The following is a 19,264-nucleotide window of genomic DNA, read 5'->3' on the forward strand; positions in this document are numbered from 1 at the left end:
TTATAGTACTGTTAAAGCAGAGCTTATATCTTCAGCTTTAAGAAGTGAATGAGAAATTCATGTGTATTTTTGAAACTTAATTTGGGCAAAACCTTTGCTAGAAGATGATCGTTAATTGTAAGTTTCCTAATTTTGAAAGTCATCAGATCTTTCATGTATTCAGGGTATTTAGTTTTTTAATATTTTATAATCAAATATTTCTGTTTGGTATCGTGTTACAATTTTATTTGATAATTGTATACATGGCTGTAAACAAAGGTAAACAATTTTCGAATCAAATTTCGACACGGTGATTATTGTTTGCTTTTGTTTTACCGGGGACAGCTTCAAGTTTCAAAATTATTTCATCAAAAGCATATGTGTTTGTACTCATCGATGCATCATCAACATTTGAAATGTTGTTTGAATTATGCAGTGTTGACAATGGTAAGCACATACATGTGTTAAGCAAAATTAAGAATATTACCACACGGGTTTCAGATTGAAGAACGTCGTTAAAGGAACATTACTAGTCATGACAGGAAATATGAAGTAAATGTTTATTGGATGGCATTGAAGATGGATATCTTTTGTATTAATGTTTGGGATATATATAAACAATACAGCGATTATTATATACCTTGTAATCATCGTGCCCGATCTAGTATGTTAAAGTTTAGTTCTCTTCGTAACTCTACAAAGAAGTCGTCGTTACTACCTATATTTTTTATAAAGGCAAATCAGATAAGAAACTTCGTAGTTAACATTCCAGTTAAAGAAAATATCGTATTTAAACATATAGTATGATTATTACTTCACCATTTGTCTGAGTCAAGCAAAAACATTCTGTGTCAAGACGACTTGCGGGTATAAAACTATACCAGAGCGTTTATAATTTCATAACCGAGGGTAGTGGGTGACATATTGTCAAGGACAACGTCATTACGTTCACTTTTATTGCGTGCGGCAGTATGTTAGTTAAAGTGAAACTCTTATTCAAAATAAATACATACACATGTATAACAAATATAAATTTTGAGTGATCAACCTAAACGTGTTACTAAAATAATGCATTTACGGAAAATATTTATTACTGATAACAAGCTGAAAACGCAAAAATATTAAATGATGCTAAACGATATACTGTAATCTACTATTATATCATCATGTAGAAATACTGTGTTTTCTGCATATGTCTTTTTACTCAAACACAGTGACCTTCATAAGAAACATTGTTTTCGACATTTATTATTCCTTTTTTGATAAATTAAAACAATTAAATTAAATATGGTAAATCCTATTTGGGAGTTATAGTGCATCTTTAATGTATGGACGGAAACAAAAATAACACACACTCTAACACTGTATAATGATTTTGTTATGTTTGTTGAGTTGTAGCGTTGTGTGTTTGGATGGCCTTTATAGAGAAATATTTATTTAATGTCTGACTAATGGGTTTATCAATGTGGTTTCCATTCTATTATCTATAATACACAAAATAACACAATATTTACATCACGCGACATTGGACACAGATCGCTATATGTAATGCAAATCTCTTCTAGCCGCTTGATCCATACAGTATTGTTCTTTCAGATTCAAGGGGACGTGCGAATATTAAGGAGAGATCAATCACAATTGAGCTATTCGCGAACAATCATTCCCTAGGAAACATGGTTATGTGTTTAAACCTCTTAAAATCATGATCGTTTCTATCGATAAACTTATAGTAGAGATTGTACGTTTTGGCTACGACAGCCACCCTCCACCATTATATGAGAGCCGAGGGTCTGTAAAAGACGGAAATATTTTAAGCTGTGGTGACAGAGTTTGCTTGTGGTAAGATGAATCGTTTGAATGTAAAAGGTTACGCTTGTAGCCTAAGCCGACGCTTTTCCGGATCGGAATCCAGACTTCAGTGCAAAATATTCGTAGCTAGGTAACGTTTTGATATTGTGATATTAGACTTAATTCTCTAACCAACAACTTATACCTCGGATTTCAAATAACGACGAAGAGTCATAATGCAATTTCACATAAGTATATGAAATATCACATGCTATGAGGTTGCTGTGTTTTTTTATTGGCGTTGATATTGTGAGCGTATCATTGTGACAGGTTATTGTGATGACCAGAATACTTTACAAAAAAATCATGTTAAACGTTACTCATTTTAATGTTTAAACATCATACACGGATTCCTTACGAATGATTAAAGTATGTTGTTGTTTTTCATGATTATTTCGAATAATACTTATTTTATAACAGTTCAATAACTGAACATGTCTTAAATGCATAACTGTAATAAAATCATCTAAAAAAATGAAGACTTATAGAAAATGAAACAAGTTCGCACACTTTATATGTGTAATGTGTGGTTAATTGATATGATAATGTGCGATACTAATACATCTAGCACAACTGTTATTTTAATCCTAACTAATTAAAGCAATAAAAGTATATTAGGCGAATTTCCGACTACTCTTGTAGGAGCAATACTCAGCGTTGTAATCAGGAAAAGACATGGACATCAACTGACCAAAGAAGAACATAAAGAATATTGGAACTTGTCTGGGAATTAGATCAGTTGAATTTCCCTTTAACATCAATAAGTTAAATCTGTTCTTAATTAGCTACGAATTGTAGTTGTTGTTTCTAAATTAATTGCATTTGTCTTGTAACATGTAGTTAAAAAAGAAAGTGTATATAGTCATGCTTGGTTTAAATGTTGATTCAACTGTTCATTATCATTCAAATGTTATCGTGATATTAACAAAATCATCGTTATGTTCGCTACCCAGAATGTCCCAGTAATTTTCATTGTTTGTTAAACAAGTATTTATTTTGGTAATGATTATAAAAAGTTCAATACACATGCAGACAGATAATAACTTGTTATCATGATAGTCCAAATATGTAAGTATGTCCCACGCAAAAAGTTATTCTGTGCGTGCATAGATCTGAAAGCTGCATTTTATTCTATTAATAGAAGTTTGCTATGGTTGAAATTAGAGAATTATTGTATTCAAGGAAAGCTTTTTAATGTTGTAAAAAATATGTACGAAAAGGCTAAAAGTTGTGTTCGAGTAAATGGAACATGCTCGGACTACTTCCCGTGTTGTATAGGGGTCAGACAAGGAGAAAGTTTACCCCACTTATTGTTTTCGTTTTTTTGTAAATGATCTACATGACTTTTTTCAAAATAGCACAGTTGTTAATGACTAGATTATTACAAAACACGACGGTGATAAAAGATTAATAGATTTCTTAAAATTGTTTGTACTGCTGTATGCTGACAATACAATTCTTATTTCAGACAGTGCTGACGATTTACAAAATGCTCTACATGTATATGAAAATTATTGTTACGAAAATAGATTCACAGTCAAAACCTCAAAAACCAAAATGCTTATTTTTTTTCCAGCGGTAGATTGCCTTGATACGATTTCACTCTTTGTAATGCTAATATGGATGTAGTGTCTGAATATAAATATCTGTGAGTGATATTTGGTAGAAGTGGGTCTTTTGGTAAAGCTTATGAACATATTGCAAAGCAAGCAACAAAGGCCATGTTTAGTCTATTAAAAAAAGCAAAAACATTATGTCTATCTATTGACCTACGGATCGATGTGTTTAAGAAAATTGTAAAACCGATTTTATTATATGGATGTGAAGTGTGGGGCTACGGAAACAATCATATTTTAGAAAAATTAAAGTTGAAATTTTTGAAGTATGTACTAAATATTAAAAGCAGTACACCAAACTGTATGGTATATGGCGAAACCGGTGTAAAGCCATTGCAAATATTTATTGATACTCAAAAGATCAGCTATTGGTCAAAGCTTATAGTCCCACACTGTACAATATATATGCAAAAAGCTACAGAAACTTCCAAGTATCTGTATATTATGTTATGCTATAAGTAGATATATGTATGACAATAGAATTAGAAACAGCGAATTTCAATGGATAAAACATATACGAAATATATTTGTTATTTGTTATTAGTTCCCAAACACATTATGGCTTAAAAGGTCCGTTTAAATAAAATTATCTGATCTATGAAAAAACGAGTGGTATTCTACTTTGAATACGTCAAGAAAATGATGTAGCTATAGACTGTTTAAAGAGAATTTTGAATTCGAAGAATATTTAGTTAAAACACCTGCTAGGTTTTTGAAATATTTAGTAAAATTAAGAACAAGAAATAATAGACTACCAATTGAAGTAGGAAGCTGGAACAATATAGAACTGAATGATAAAATGCGAACTTTGTGATAAAAACAGTATTGGTGATGACTTTCATTATTTATTAGAATATAGCAATTTTGCCGAATATAGAATAAGATTTATTGACAGACAATTATACCGATATCCTACTGTTTTGAAATTTAAAGAGATTATGAATATCAATCCCAATAATGATATAAAATTAATAAAATTATGTAAATTCCTCAAGTGTATTTTTAACAAATTTGGTATAAGAATGTAACACTATGTTCTCCTCCATATATGTTTACATATGTTTGATATAAGTTTCAATAACATAAAATATATTCATATTTAGAAAATCTGTATTATTATGTCCAGTATATTTTGAAATGCCTCATTATGTTGTATTGTATATGTACTCATGCTCTTTTCGTCATGTACTTAAGACATGAATGATGTTAAAAAAACTTGGACACTTGGAAGTATGAGATAGCAAGAATAAGTCCTACAAGCAATCACAGAACACAAAATTGAGAGGAAAGCATTATAAATGTTTTTTCTAAGTCCCTGTTCTATAGATAATTATAAGAATTAACAAATGGTGTGAAATATCAGAGGTGATATGTTAGGATATTTGATTTATTATTGACAATAGTACACTTAAAGGAAATAATCATTTTTTGATTTTTTTTTAAATGGATTGCGTGATCAAAAGGCTAATGTGAAATTAATGTATTAAAGGTATCTAACTCATATAAAATTAGAGAATAGGTTTTACATTGTGAGGTGCGGAAAATAGAACAGGAGTGAAGGAAAAAGAGATAAAAGAGAAATAGAAGTTGCTAAGCTTAGTTAGACATTTAAATTAGTTTTTAGGCAGTTTTTTGTAAGCAATAAATATTTGTGGTGTTACTTGTTCATATTTGAGTTGTAAGATTTGTCTCCAAACAATAAAAGCTGTATAATGTTTAGGGTATGGAGATTTTAAAGCAAGACCACTTTGGTAAGTATCTAATGGATATGTCAAAAAATGGTAAGTCTCTATTTTTGCTGCACAAGTACACAGTGTACTTTCTGCGAATTTCGTAGAATGAGATTTCATTAAGAAAACTGCACTGCATTCGAAGGCGAGCATGGTGGATGCTGTTGACCTCAGACCCTTGATAATAGTATACTTCGCAAGCATGTTTGATAAACGCCAAAGGAAAGGATTGCAGTAATGTAGATTATCTTGAGGGCGACAAAAGCGCATTATACAAAAGATTGTTGATGGTGAAAGCAATTGCGCGAATTGTTGCGGTTTGCAATTGAAGTTCCGTTACTGCGAAGAGTTTCTGGGGCTGTATGGGGTAGTCTAGGCAAGTTATGGAGGCAAACGACTTGAAAGGTATGATGGTGTTATGCAAATATTCATTTTGTAGAAGAGACACAGTTTATTATTTTTACGATTATTCGAGCTCCTCAAGAAACGATTCAGCATATAAATGTTCAAATGATGCAAGCCGAGTCATTCCTGTTATTATACGAGCCGCTTCTTAATTACGTCCTAGGTCATCTTGATCTGCGATAGTTATATTATCCTAGACTGAATCAGCATACTAAGGCATTGAGCCAATAAAGTGTAAGTAGATAATTTAAAGACAATGTCAATTTTGAGTGAACTTTAATTTCCGTACTGCATTAACGGTATTCCATGCCTTCTCTGTAATAAAGGAAATGTCATCGTGCCGAGTTGTGTTTGTTTGATTTTGTATGTGTTTGTAGGTGGCCATGTTTGAAGGGATGTTTGTGTGTTTTGCCATTTCGTAAGCTCTCTTTCTTCTGCTGAATGCAGTTACAGAGTTCATTGTGATACCAAGGAGGATCTGATGTTTGAATGGTGACAGATGAGTAAGGTATACATTCACGAAATAAAAACATTAATTGGTCTGTAAAATTAGACGTGTACATATCTGTATTGTGAGCATTACAAACATTCCAGTTATAATCTGCAATAAAAGCAGTTACAAGAGAGACAGTGGAGTCCCCAGGCGTTGGAAATGCGTTAAATGTGACTGTTTTTCAACGATCTTAAACTACCATTAGGAAATGTCACCAAGTTTAATGCGCATTTTCCCCACAAATAAAACATAAAACCACAGTTGGTATGACCATGACACGCAATGGTTTCAGGAGAGTATGTGAATTTTGCGGGTTTTATTATAATATTTCATTTTGTTTGGTTTTCGAATGATGCGAGTTGAGAAAATAAATGTAATGAGTTTGAAGTGTTCATTACATAGTATCAGTCATATCCTTATCATTGTAATTTCATTACGACCACAGCTATTGAAAAAAGTACTATTTATAAAAAAAATATGTGAAATTGTAAACAATTATTAACACTTGTACTAAATGTCTATGATTACCGTTTCTTTAGTATTGCTTTATTGTCCGCCTTCAAAGAAGGGATTCCTTTGCATTTTTTTTGTCAGATTATATTTACGTATATTTTCATAAAATCAGTGATATACTTTTAAAATTATTTCGTGCACAAAATTATAACTCAGACGGCGCAAGTGAAATGATCATATAAAACATGATATTTTAAGGTGGAAAAACTTTACGCTATGCACACAACAAACATATTTTACAAACCATTACTTGTACGCGATACAAACTCAATTCATTCATTCACTTTCTGACCATTATCTGTATGCTATACAAACACCAAACGTTCATTCACCTTCTAGCTATATGTATGTTATTCGCGCAACAAACATCCTTTTTTTAAGTCAATCGTGAAAATAGGTATTTCAATGACACTCGTAAAATAAATTACGCTCTTTTACGAAAAGTCACCAAATATGGTCTATATCTTGTATTGATTTTGCACTATTTTATAAACCGTTACACTAAATTAAATACAATGCGATTTTTTTCTTCAAATTTGATACTTTCGTGACCACAACCATAAAGTGTCGTATTATAATTTATAACATACACACTACTTTATCACGGTGTATTGGTCATTAGTTCTTGGGTACCCTGTTTAACACCCTGTCGTAGGTGTATTAATTAGATATTCAAGTTGTCATCACAATTAAAACAAAACTCGACAGTCTTAAAGACATGGATTATTTACAGTTCAACTATGACTCGATGTCCTCCTATGCGTCATGGTCCTGGAGGAAAACTTACCCTAATGATTGATCCGTGAAACATGGCGTCTTCAGAGATTTAGTTTTATTATTATTTATTTAAATACAAACACATGATATTTCCATGTAATATGCAGTTGTTGTATTACATAATGTCCATTTTGAAACAAGTCTGGAAATAAGTTCACTTTTTTAAACATTATATGGACCAAAAAATAGATTCGTATTCCAACAGCTCATAAAATAACTAGAACAATGAGGTTGAAATGAAACGGACACTGAAAAAGAAATACTCTCGTAGTCAGAGTGCTGAATTAATTGCAAATTAGAATGTTACTATGAAAATGTTCAATAATTGCACGATTCAAGGAACTTCCTTAATGATCGCATGACATCGTTAATCTTGTATAGCATGATAAAAGACGAGAATAAATTAATCACATATCATAGAAAACCAGGATGTTTTTGTTACACTTTAATTGTGTGTTGTTGTTTTCTGCAATCACGGTATCAAAGAGTAAAGTAATTAGAATATAATTGTTTTAAGATGCATTATCGGGAAATTCATTTTTTGTGGCAGAACATGAGCGAATCCCTTTAAAACGAACATGTAAACTATCTGAATTCTTCGGAGGTGAAACAACTTCGTAATCGACTGAAATTTATAGGAGTTCATGATTTATTATTATGAAAACTTAAAATAGTAATTACTTCCTTGTTTTCGATTGATTTGAAACGTTGATTCAGTTTTAAGTTCAGTTTAACCATCCGTTTAGTTTGAGTATCAGGGCAAATTATGCTTAGATCATCAATCTATTTTCACCTCTATCTCAATGACAGCTCGTTTTTTATAATTACAACTGTATAATATGTTACCAAACAAAGTGATCACCCGATGCCGAAATTACAAGAGACATAATAAATATGACACATTCTATGTAAACTATATGTAAATACTTATGCTTAGATCATCAATCTATTTTCTCCCCTGTCTTCTCCTCGAGTGAACATACACAGAGCCGTTAGGTTCTTAATAATTCTAATTGTACAGGATATAGCCACACAAAGTGATCATCCCATGCCATAATAACAAGAAACATAATAAGTATGACAATTTATATGGAAACTATTTGTAAACAAGCATATTTCCATAGACTCTCTAGAAAACTTCCTTTTCCCCCCATTAATTATCAAAAGGGTTTTCAGGGTGACGTTCATTAACTAACTCAACACAACTCCATCTTTTACATAGAAATACATAATAACTATTATACATAATACTGTTCTTCCCACAAAATGCATATATGTATATATATATCATCTAGCGGGTGGTCTAACTTTGATATTCTAAAAATGTGTACTAGATGCAACGTCTTATATGGGGTTAAATAATGCAACGAAAACTAAAGCGACAAACTCAGAATATGCTGAAAAACACACTAAAAAGCTATAACACGATTAACAGCTAACACCCAATGGGAGACATTTTAGCGGAAAGGTATTATTTTATTATCCCTAAACAGTGATAGCAGCTTTTTGTAAACAGGAGATATTATTCGGACAAGTACAACATGTTTTTCCTGTTAATTGTAACATTCTTTCATTCATAAGAAACTCATTCCCTTTTCCTTTACGAGGATATTTTAAAACGACACTCGTATTTATAATTGATATAACGAACATAAATTTGCGTGATAAACCTTGTAGTATTCACTTAATAATGCATTATGGGAAATATCAACTAGTGATAACTAGATTGAAATCGTATATTTATTAGCAGAAAACGCACAAGTATAAAATGACTTTCGGGTCCTAAATAATTTACAGAGATCAACGGTCGTCTCGTAAGGTAGAAATACCGTTTTGTGTGCCTTTTTTCAAATTAATTACGACATCCTTCATAAGAACCATTGTTTTCAGTATTTATTCATCCTTTCCGGTAAATTGTATCAATTGTGGTTCTGCTTTTTGAGAGTTAGGTAGCATCTTTAAACAAATACATGCCATATTGTATTTGTTCTCCAATCCATTATATTCTTAAAATGTTATGTTAGATTGTATACATGCATGCATATATGAAGACATGACTGATCAAAGATAGAAACGGCAATCAATATTGGTATTGGCCGGTTCGGTTGTCAAAAGTCCATTTTTTACATGTCCTTTAATATAATAACATTGTCAATTAGTGATGAAATAGTTATGTATGATTATTTTTAACATCCACTAGGTTTTACGATTAAATTAAGTCGCAAAAAACTATGCAAATACTTTGGTGACCTGATTAAATTGTTGGCATTACAATTTTATACAGTTGGCAACATTTTAGCTCATCGTATTGTTTTCTTGAAACTATGCAGCTTTGATGTACGAAATTTGACGAATGAAATCCCATGTATACCTCATAACTTCAATACATCAATTTATTCAGTCTTAGACTTTAAAATATTATTTAAAAAATATCATTAAAGATATTTAAAGATATTGCGGACAAGTGGTGGAATTCAATAAGCGACTAAAGTCAATCTCATGGTCATACATCATTAACTTAATTTACTCTATTAGTCAATCACTAGTAACAAGTAATCTGATAAGCTTCATTTTTCTTAGATCAAATTGGGAATCAATATTGAATACTAGCCTATGAAACTCAATTAATCAGTAAAATATGTTTGTTGAATAATAATCACCACAAGAACAACATTAAAATACGTTTTCTGGACGGCTTAGCTGAATGTTGCTCGTGCGTTCAATTGAAATATTGCACCAGCGTAGTTTACAACATATATTTATGGAGATGCCCTTGTAATTAGTACTTGGTGTACTTTATCGGCAAAGAGTTTCAGAGTGAATTCCTGTCATTGAGCGCTCAAAGGCGGTACTCAATATTTATGCGTATAGACTCGTTTGCCTAGGGACTTCTCTGTTTTTGGTGCATTAAGTGGTGCTGGTATTATTATTTTTGTGTCAATATTATATTTGCATCTTGTGGGGTAAATGTTGGGATAATGTTTTCGGCACCTCGAAAACTCCTAGTGAACTGTTGCATAGTTTTACTTGCATTGCCAAGGCGGTTCTCCGTCATTAACTTACAGCGATGATTTGATTATTGTGTTATGTGTGCATTCTCTTGAGACGCTGTATGTCTAATGCCGTATGTCTCTCGCTTAGTGTTAGATTTATCTTGTACCTTAAACATGATCTTGGTAAAACATACGACCATAGGGTTTGTTATTGTAGACTCCATTATTGTGGTATGTTTAGGTTTGATTTTTGTTCACAAACTATTATCACGGTTAAAATTTCGAAACATTTTTCTTCTATTAGCCACAACGATTCGTTCACCAAATGAGACTTTCAGTTTATAATCAAATATTGTTTAGCTGCTTTTGCTGTTTGAGTGTTAGATTTAGTGAAAACAAATTCAATTGCGCAATTGAAAGGGGACATTTATGCTTAAGACGTTTTATTAATATTTTCGGTTTTTCTTTTCCTTTTGGATATCATGCCAGCTGAGGAAGATGCCTTTCAATAAAACTATTTGATATATGGCACAAACTGCGCTGGAATATCAGGAGGTATAGGGGAAAGAAGTGTTATCTTTGTGCATATTATGTTTGAAAATGTGTATGAAGATTGAAACATACAAATTAAACCAAGATGTGGAGCATTGCCAACGTGTCAGTGTTGTTACTCTTGGCTAAAATGATAAACACTCACATCTTAATAATTACATACTGCTACTTAGAATTAACATACTTTATATGAATTGATGTGCAAATCAGTTAAAACCGCTTGATCCATGCAATATCGTTCTTTAAGAGTCAAATTGACGTGCAAATATGTATCAGAGATGAATCAAGCATTACTGTAGCATAAAACACAAATCTCCAAGGAAACAAGGCTTTGTGTTAAATACTATAATTACTTTATCTTTTGTATCGATAAACTCAGATAAGAGTTTGTGTTTTTCAACGCGAGCCACTCTTCTCTACAAAATGCAAGACGAGTGTCTGTGATAGATGGGAATAATTGTTTGAGCTTAAACGGTTGCTCGGGTCTGCTAAGCCGACGCTTTTCCAGATCAGAATCAAGACTCCAGTGCAAAATATTGGTAGATATGTAATGTTGGATATTGTGAATATAGAACGTATTTGGAAATCAAAACAATGACACTGTCATTCGTCATTATTACGTGATTTTATTTTATCATAACTGCGAACTTGCTTTGCCTTTTTCGGATGTTGTAGGGCGGATGAGGTTTCACATGCTATAATGATGGCTAGATCATTTATGTACACATTATGCAATATTTCCTAAAATTATGCACAGTATGAGGGGTGTTTACAATTCACAAAAAATATTGTTGTTTTTTCGGTATTAAAAAGGCATTTCGATACATTTAATCGACATTGATTTACGGTTGAATGATAATTTTGGCTGTATAACCGAGCATACCCGTTTTTAAGTTTGATACATTCATCAATTATGGACGTAGGTACATGAACTATTCATGAAAATAGCAAGAAAGACGAACATTTTAGTAGTTTCTCCTAAAATGCATGTAACAAAGCAAATGGCAATACATGCAATACATATCAAACGCTTCTCGAAGGAATTATAATTGCAAAGTATCAACTGTTACGGACATTTTAGCACGTCCATTAAAACGCAATGTTGTTGAAGATCTTAACATGGTTATGGTTACTCATTTATTTTAAAGAAAAATGTTAACGGATATTTATGAATATGAAAGAGAAACAATAGAAAACAAAGCTTAGTCCTCCAGTAATGTGTGACTTCATATTGATTTGACGACATAAACACTAAACACACTCCTCTTTTCTAACTGAAGCAATAAAGGCCTTTAAGAAGATACACTTTCTCTTGTTGACGCAACGTTCTACATTTTAAACAGGTAAATACGTGTACCATAGCATGTGCAAAAAGGTGACAGTATCTTCCTAGAATAAAAAGCCGACGAACAAACCGGTATTTTATTTGTATTAGTTGTAATACAAAAAAAAATATCCTATCAGTCAAGTGTCGTTATTTATATTTTATGAATCACACAGTTGGCAGGCGTTTATTTCTTTAAAGGCGATTGAAATCCAGTTGTTAGTATTCTCTAAAATGAAAATGTCGACAGAGGTTAATGGAATTTGAATATCGACTGCAATTTGGTGGAGTGAATTATTATTGTTATTTTGAAAGCATAAAATACCAATAACTTCCTTCCGGAAATGAATAAATAATTGGTTCAGTTTAAGTTCAGTTTAAATTAAATATCTGTTCCTACATGACTATCAGAACAAATCAGGATGCAGTCTCCTATTACGTCATCTGTCTATTTTCCCTTTATCTAAATGTCTGCTCCATCAATCACAGCGCTTTTAACTGTGTATGATATTTCCGTGCAAATTAACGATTAGTTTCCAAGTTTCCAAGTTTAATTAACATCACTCATGTCATAAGTACATGACAAAAAGAGCATGGGTACATATACAATACAACATAATGAGGCATTACAAAATATGTTGGACATAATAATACAGATTTTCTAAATATGAATATTTTTTATGTTATTGAAACTTATATCAAACATATGTAAACATATATGGAGGAGAACATAGTGTTACATTCTTATACTAAATTTGTTGAACAATACACTTGAGGAATTTACATAATTTTATGAATTTTGATTGATATTCATAATATCTTTAAATTTCAAAACATTAGGATATCGGTATAATTGACTGTCAATGAATCTTATTCTATATTCGGCAAAATAGCTACTTTCTAATAAATAATGAAATTCATCACCAATACTGTTTTTATCACAAAGTTCGCATTTTCTATCATTCAGTTCTATATTGTTCCAGCTTCCTACTTCAATTGGTAGTCTTTTATCTCTTGTTCTGAATTTTACTAAATATTTCATAAACTTAGCAGGTGGTTTAACTAAATATTCTTCGAATTCAAAATTCTCTTTAAACAGTCTATAGCTACATCATTTTCTTGACGTATTTAGAGTAGAATACCACTCGTTTTTGAATAGATCAGATAATTTAATTTGAACGGACCTTTTAAGCCATAATGTGTTTGGGAACTGATGACTTTCCCAAATATTATTCAAACCACATTTAATAAGTATATTTCGTATATGTTTTATCCATTGAAATTCATTGTTTCTAATTATATTGTCATACATATATCTACTTAGCATAACATAATAAACAGATACTGGAAGTTTTGTACAGTGTGGGACTATAAACTTTGACCAATAACTGATCTTTTGAGTATCAATATCTATTTGCAATGGCTTTACACCGGTTTCGGCATATGCCATACAGTTTGGTGTACTGCTTTGAATATTTAGTACATACTTCAATTTTTTTTCTAAAATATGATTATTTCCGTAGCCCCACACTTCACATCCATATAATAAAATTGGTTTTACAATTTTCTTAAACAAATCAATCTGTAGGTCAATAGATATACATAATGTTTTTGCTTTTTTTAATAGACTTAACATGGCCTTTTTTGCTTGTTTTGCAATATGTTCTTTAGCTTTACAAAAAGAACCACTTCTACCAAATATCACTCCTAGATATTTATATTCAGACACTACATCAATATTAGCATTACAAAGAGTGAACTCGTATCTAGGCAATCTACCTCTGGAAAAAATAAGAATTTTGGTTTTTGAAGTGTTGACTGTGAGGTTATTTTCGTTGCAATAATTTTTGTATACTTGTAGAGCATTTTGTAAATCGTCAGCACTTTATAAAATGATAATTGTATCGTCAGCATACAGCAGTACAAACATTTTTTAGAAATCTATTAATCTTTGATCTTCGTCGTGTTTTGTAATAATCAAGCCATTAACAACTGTGCTATTTTGAAATTAGTCATGTAGATCATTTACAAAAAACAAAAACAATAAGGGGGATTAACTTTCTCCTTGTCTGACCCCTATATAACATGGGAAGTAGTCCGAGCATGTTGCATTTACTCGAACACAACTTTTAGCCTTTTCGTACATATTTTTTACAACATTAAAAAAAATTCCATGAATACAATAGTTCTCTAATTTTAACCTTAGCAAACTTCTATTAATAGAATCAAATGCAGCTTTCAGATCTTTGCACGCACAGAATAGCTTTTTGCGTAAGTCATGCAGATAATCTATAAGCATTTTTAATACGAACATATCATCAACTGTCGAGTTGACACACCCAGTCTTTCCCAAGAATAGTCACCACCCAAACAATATGTCATACCCTAAACAAACATGTAGGATGACACAGTAAGTCTTTCCCAAGAATGGTCAACTCACACACACAATATCTCCTTCTTATTGAACTACTTCTCCGTCCACAGCATTGTTTTCATTTGCGAACAATCTAACACTGTCTTGCAAGTTATTCACAGTAATTCCTCTGTTCAAGGCACTTCCATTATTATATTACACGTAGTTCCTTTTAACGGGCTGCGGTTAAGTTCACGGTGTTTGGTTTGATATAGTGCACTAACTCATTTTTCTAAGGTTTAAGGCTTTTAAATCACATCAGCACTAATCTATGTTGTTTTGTGAAATTAAGTTTAAGAATATAATTTGTTTAATGAAATAAGCTACCTAAGCGTGTTATGGTTAAGAAGACCGGAAATTGGAGCCAGGTAACTCAGTTAAGCAATGGTTGTTGAATAAGTATGCATGCAGGCCCTGATGGAAACAAACGTTATGAATTTGAATTTCGTACCAAACATAATAAACAACCCAAACAGATAGTATATTTCACATTATGGCCAAAAGGTCATCAGCATCTGTGACCTATGATCATCTTAAATTATTTGAAAAATCTCCAAATACGTTATTGGACTCCTTAGATTGGAAATGCCTTTGGAATCAATTACAATATGGCATCGGCATTGTCGCAAATAGATATAATTAGTGAACGTCTTTTAGTGCGTTTTGAGCTTTTTATCGACAGGTGTGACTGAGTGAATTCCAAGTGGCATTGAGCATTCCAATGCTGTACCCCTATATTTATTAATAGAACTGTTGTTTTTCGTTCAGACATTGTTGTTGATGTATGTTAGGACAAGCTCCAAACAACATAACAGACCACTGAGATTTAATTTTATTTTTAATAACCTTGCCAAGGCAGTTATTACGTCATTAACTTTCAGCAGTAGTTTATTTGTTTTGTCTTAACGCTTTTTAACCAATAACACGATCTTGGTAGATTGTTGTTATCCGTTTAGGTGTTTTTCTTGTACACACATATTTATCCAGCTAAATGATGTTGATATCGTGTTCGTCTATTACGAATTGTTTAAATGCTTGTCAAAACTTTTGGTATGCTTTATCAGTTGAGCCGCTTCTGCTGTCAGAGGAGAATAAGTTTTCGTGACAAAAATAAAAAAATAGAGCTCAAGTATGACATTTATGATGATTTTCTTCTCTTAATTATCGTGCCAACAGGAAGCTTAAAAGAAAACCATTTTGATGTGAGACTGAAAGCACGCTGGAATGATAGAGGTATTAGGAAAGGTGTAGTCATTGTGCATTTTTAAAGCATGCAGTTTTTACTTTTGTGTTGGAGGACAATATATGAACATTGCCATCGTGTCAGTTGTGCTGCTCTCGTTTAATAATAGTGAGATTCTAAACACACTAATTGCACACTGAGACTAAGAAACATCATCTATATATCATTCAAATCGATCACCCGTTCCATACACTATCGCCTTTTCAGAATCAAGTGGACGTGCGAGTATGTATGAGAGATAAATCACGAATAAGTGAAGCATTGGAAACATATTTCAAGGAAACATAGCGATGTGTTAACTACTATAATAAGCATGTCTTTTGTATCGATAAACTTATGATAGAGTGTCAGTGTGTTTTTTTGCGTCGCGATCCATTTTCTACTATAAAATGAACGTCGAGTGTCTGTGAAAGACGGAAATACTTTTGACAGTGTCAACAAAGTTTGTTTGTCTTACGATGAACTATTTGAGCTTAAACGGCTGCGCGAGTCGGCTAGGCAGACGCTTTTCCGGATCGAAATCCAGACTCCAGTGCAAAATAAGCGTAGCAAGGTAATCTTGGATGTTGTGAGGTTATAGACTATTGACGAATTGTCTTTACACAATAATGCATTAGTGGTTTAGCACTACATTATGCAATGTTTAATCTTTTAACACCATGTTTTATTAGCACTCACCGCAATTCACTATTTCCTTTTTACTGCTTTAGGGTTGTTTATTACATAAATCTACTTTGGACACAAATAACATAATACTGATTTAAGAACTATATCATTACATACTAGATACGTTAACCTAAATATACTCCTACAATTAACACTAAATTAAAATTAACCCATTATTTGGACGTATACCCGAGCATATCCAATTCAAAATTTTATAAAGCCATCAATTATTGACAAAGGTACATGGAATATTATAATGTTACGTAACACAAATACCATTTCTAAAGATTTCCTTCTTAGAATTCATATAAATTCAGTCATACGGAAAAACAAACAGCAGTTGCAATATATAGTGAACGCCCCTCAATGTATTTTTCAATATCATTATCTGGACTTATTTTCTTTACACGCTTATTAAAACTAATTTTGTGAAAAAACTTAACAGGTTTATAGTATTACAATAATAATTTCATCTTACAAAAAAATGTAAAAACAAGAGACAGAACACACTGCATATACCACTTGTAATATGTGACTTCTACACAAGATGAATAAAACACAAACGGTGGTCCTTGTCTTAGCTACTAACGCAAAAAAGGTCTTAAAGAAGTACCAATTACTCCTGTTCGAGCAACTTTTACCATTGTAAACAGGAAAGGACATGGACAGAAATTAAGCAAAATAGAACATAAAAGGATTCTGGAACTAGCCTTGTAATTATACCAGCCATTATCATCTAGGGTAAGTTGTTCATGATTGCTGCACTATGAAAGGAATCAATTGAAGAAACATTATCAAGCAGTGAAGTATCGACAGATATGTAGCAAACATGTGAATACGATATAGAACTTACCTTGCAAGGTAAAGCCTTATGAAACTGCAACAGAAACAGTGAAAATGGGTATCGTGGGAGGCCAACCAATAACTGGTCAGATTTAAGGGGCTAGACACAAAATAATACCATTGCAAACGCAATAACGGCCAGCGAATGTAGAATAACAATTAGATGTGGTAGCGTATCAGCGTTGTTAATTAAGAAATACAATATATAATGAGTTTTAAGTGTTCATTACATGTGTTTATTCAAATCCCTTATTTTAGTATTTCATTAAAAAAGACTATAAATACGCAATATTTTATTAGCACTTCCTTTAAACAGGCTTAGATTACAATTTTCCACTATATGAGTAATGTAGGACTATAATGTGTGGTTTTGAAAGAGACAGGACATCTTGATAAGTACCAAGATGGAAGATTCAATACTTCAATTAAAGAATTTGAACACATTTATGTTCCTCCATGATATATATGGTTATATTGTATATAAAATATATACAAGGATTACATTATTATTATGTAATTTTAACTAAACTACACATAAAAGTTTCAATAAAACGGCTGTTCTTATAGTTAAGTTTATAATAAAAAGTATTACTCAATATATAAACATTGAGGATGGACTCACCAACAGACATATATGATGCTAGATAATTATCTTCTTAGCCATGTTGAGAAATAATTAAAACATGAAGTTGTATGTAATATGTTATTATTTAGTGTGATTAAGATACAAAAATAACAATGCTTGACGACGAATAAATGTTTTTAAAATACACATCCATATAGTTCATTTTATGCATGAGACGAAAGAGTTTGGTCATTATTTGCCTATAGTTTGCGACAGTGCTATATATGTAAACATTTATACGTACTTATACACATGATACTGTATTGAGTATCACTTTATATGTTTCAAAAATCATTCTCACTCGTCCAGTATTATTATCAGATTCTGCCCAGCAAAGCTTGGATCATTTTGTCCATTGTCATTATCTGGCCCAACGACCTTCCGCACGTGCATAGCATCATCATGTTTCGCAAAAGTACAAGGTTAACGATAGCAAACCTTCCTAGAGAAACATCCATCTCCTTTTTTCTTCAATTACAATTGGTAGTAATTCATTTCCTGCAAATACCAAAACCAAACCAGACTTGCTTTATAAGAGTAATAAGATTGAGGTTGTGCACACAAACTTGTTAAAACCCCCAGTAAATTTACATTTTACTGACAGTTCCAAGGCGGTAACTAGCAAACCTTGATAAACACATCTAGTTTTTATATAGTATTTATGCATTGTGTTGTTTGTGGAGTTTTGTGCTATTGTTCCATATTTTTTGTGTTCTATGTCTTTAGCGTTTACCCTGTGCCTTTAAACGGGGTTTATATTTAACCTTTTGGCTACTGGGGTTGTTTCTGAAGTTTTTCATATAAATATTAGTATTTTTCCGATTCCTTAATGTTACAGTTACTGTTACTGTATATTCAGTGGTGTTGATGATCGTAGACATGTTTAAAATACTATCTAAACAGAAACAAACCAACTTGGTTTATCAATAATACGTCTTCTGTTCATCTTCCTTTCAAAAAGATATAGTTTGCCGTCAGTTTTCCATTGACACTTACACTAAACTGCGCCAAAACATGAGGTCACCCCTTAATCACCCAAGATGAAACATAATCGAAAATAGAAAGTCTACATAGTTTTCAAACTCTGCACAACGGGTTCTCTGGTTTAAACTTTAAAAGCAATAAAAAATCGAATCTCCGGCTTTCAGCGGAGCAAATAAAAACTTGACTTTACTAGCCAATAAATGTTTGCGCGTTGGCATTGATTGATACCACTTTAACAGTAAAGAATGTTATATAGGCAA

General features: G+C 32.0%; 1 protein-coding gene across 1 annotated transcript in view; it reads left to right on the forward strand.

The window, feature by feature from the left end:
• The first annotated feature begins 16,312 nt into the window (after positions 1–16,312).
• LOC128209001 (ankyrin repeat, SAM and basic leucine zipper domain-containing protein 1-like) overlaps positions 16,313–19,264 on the forward strand; it is a 181,336-nt gene continuing 178,384 nt past the window's right edge. The window contains exon 1 of the mRNA XM_052912793.1: positions 16,313–16,439. Within this exon, the coding sequence (XP_052768753.1) occupies positions 16,345–16,439 (95 nt within the window). The 5' untranslated portion in view covers positions 16,313–16,344. The remainder of the gene's footprint in view (positions 16,440–19,264) is intronic.

The sequence above is a fragment of the Mya arenaria genome, chromosome 11, assembly GCF_026914265.1.
Source record: "Mya arenaria isolate MELC-2E11 chromosome 11, ASM2691426v1".
Lineage (NCBI taxonomy): Eukaryota > Metazoa > Mollusca > Bivalvia > Myida > Myidae > Mya > Mya arenaria.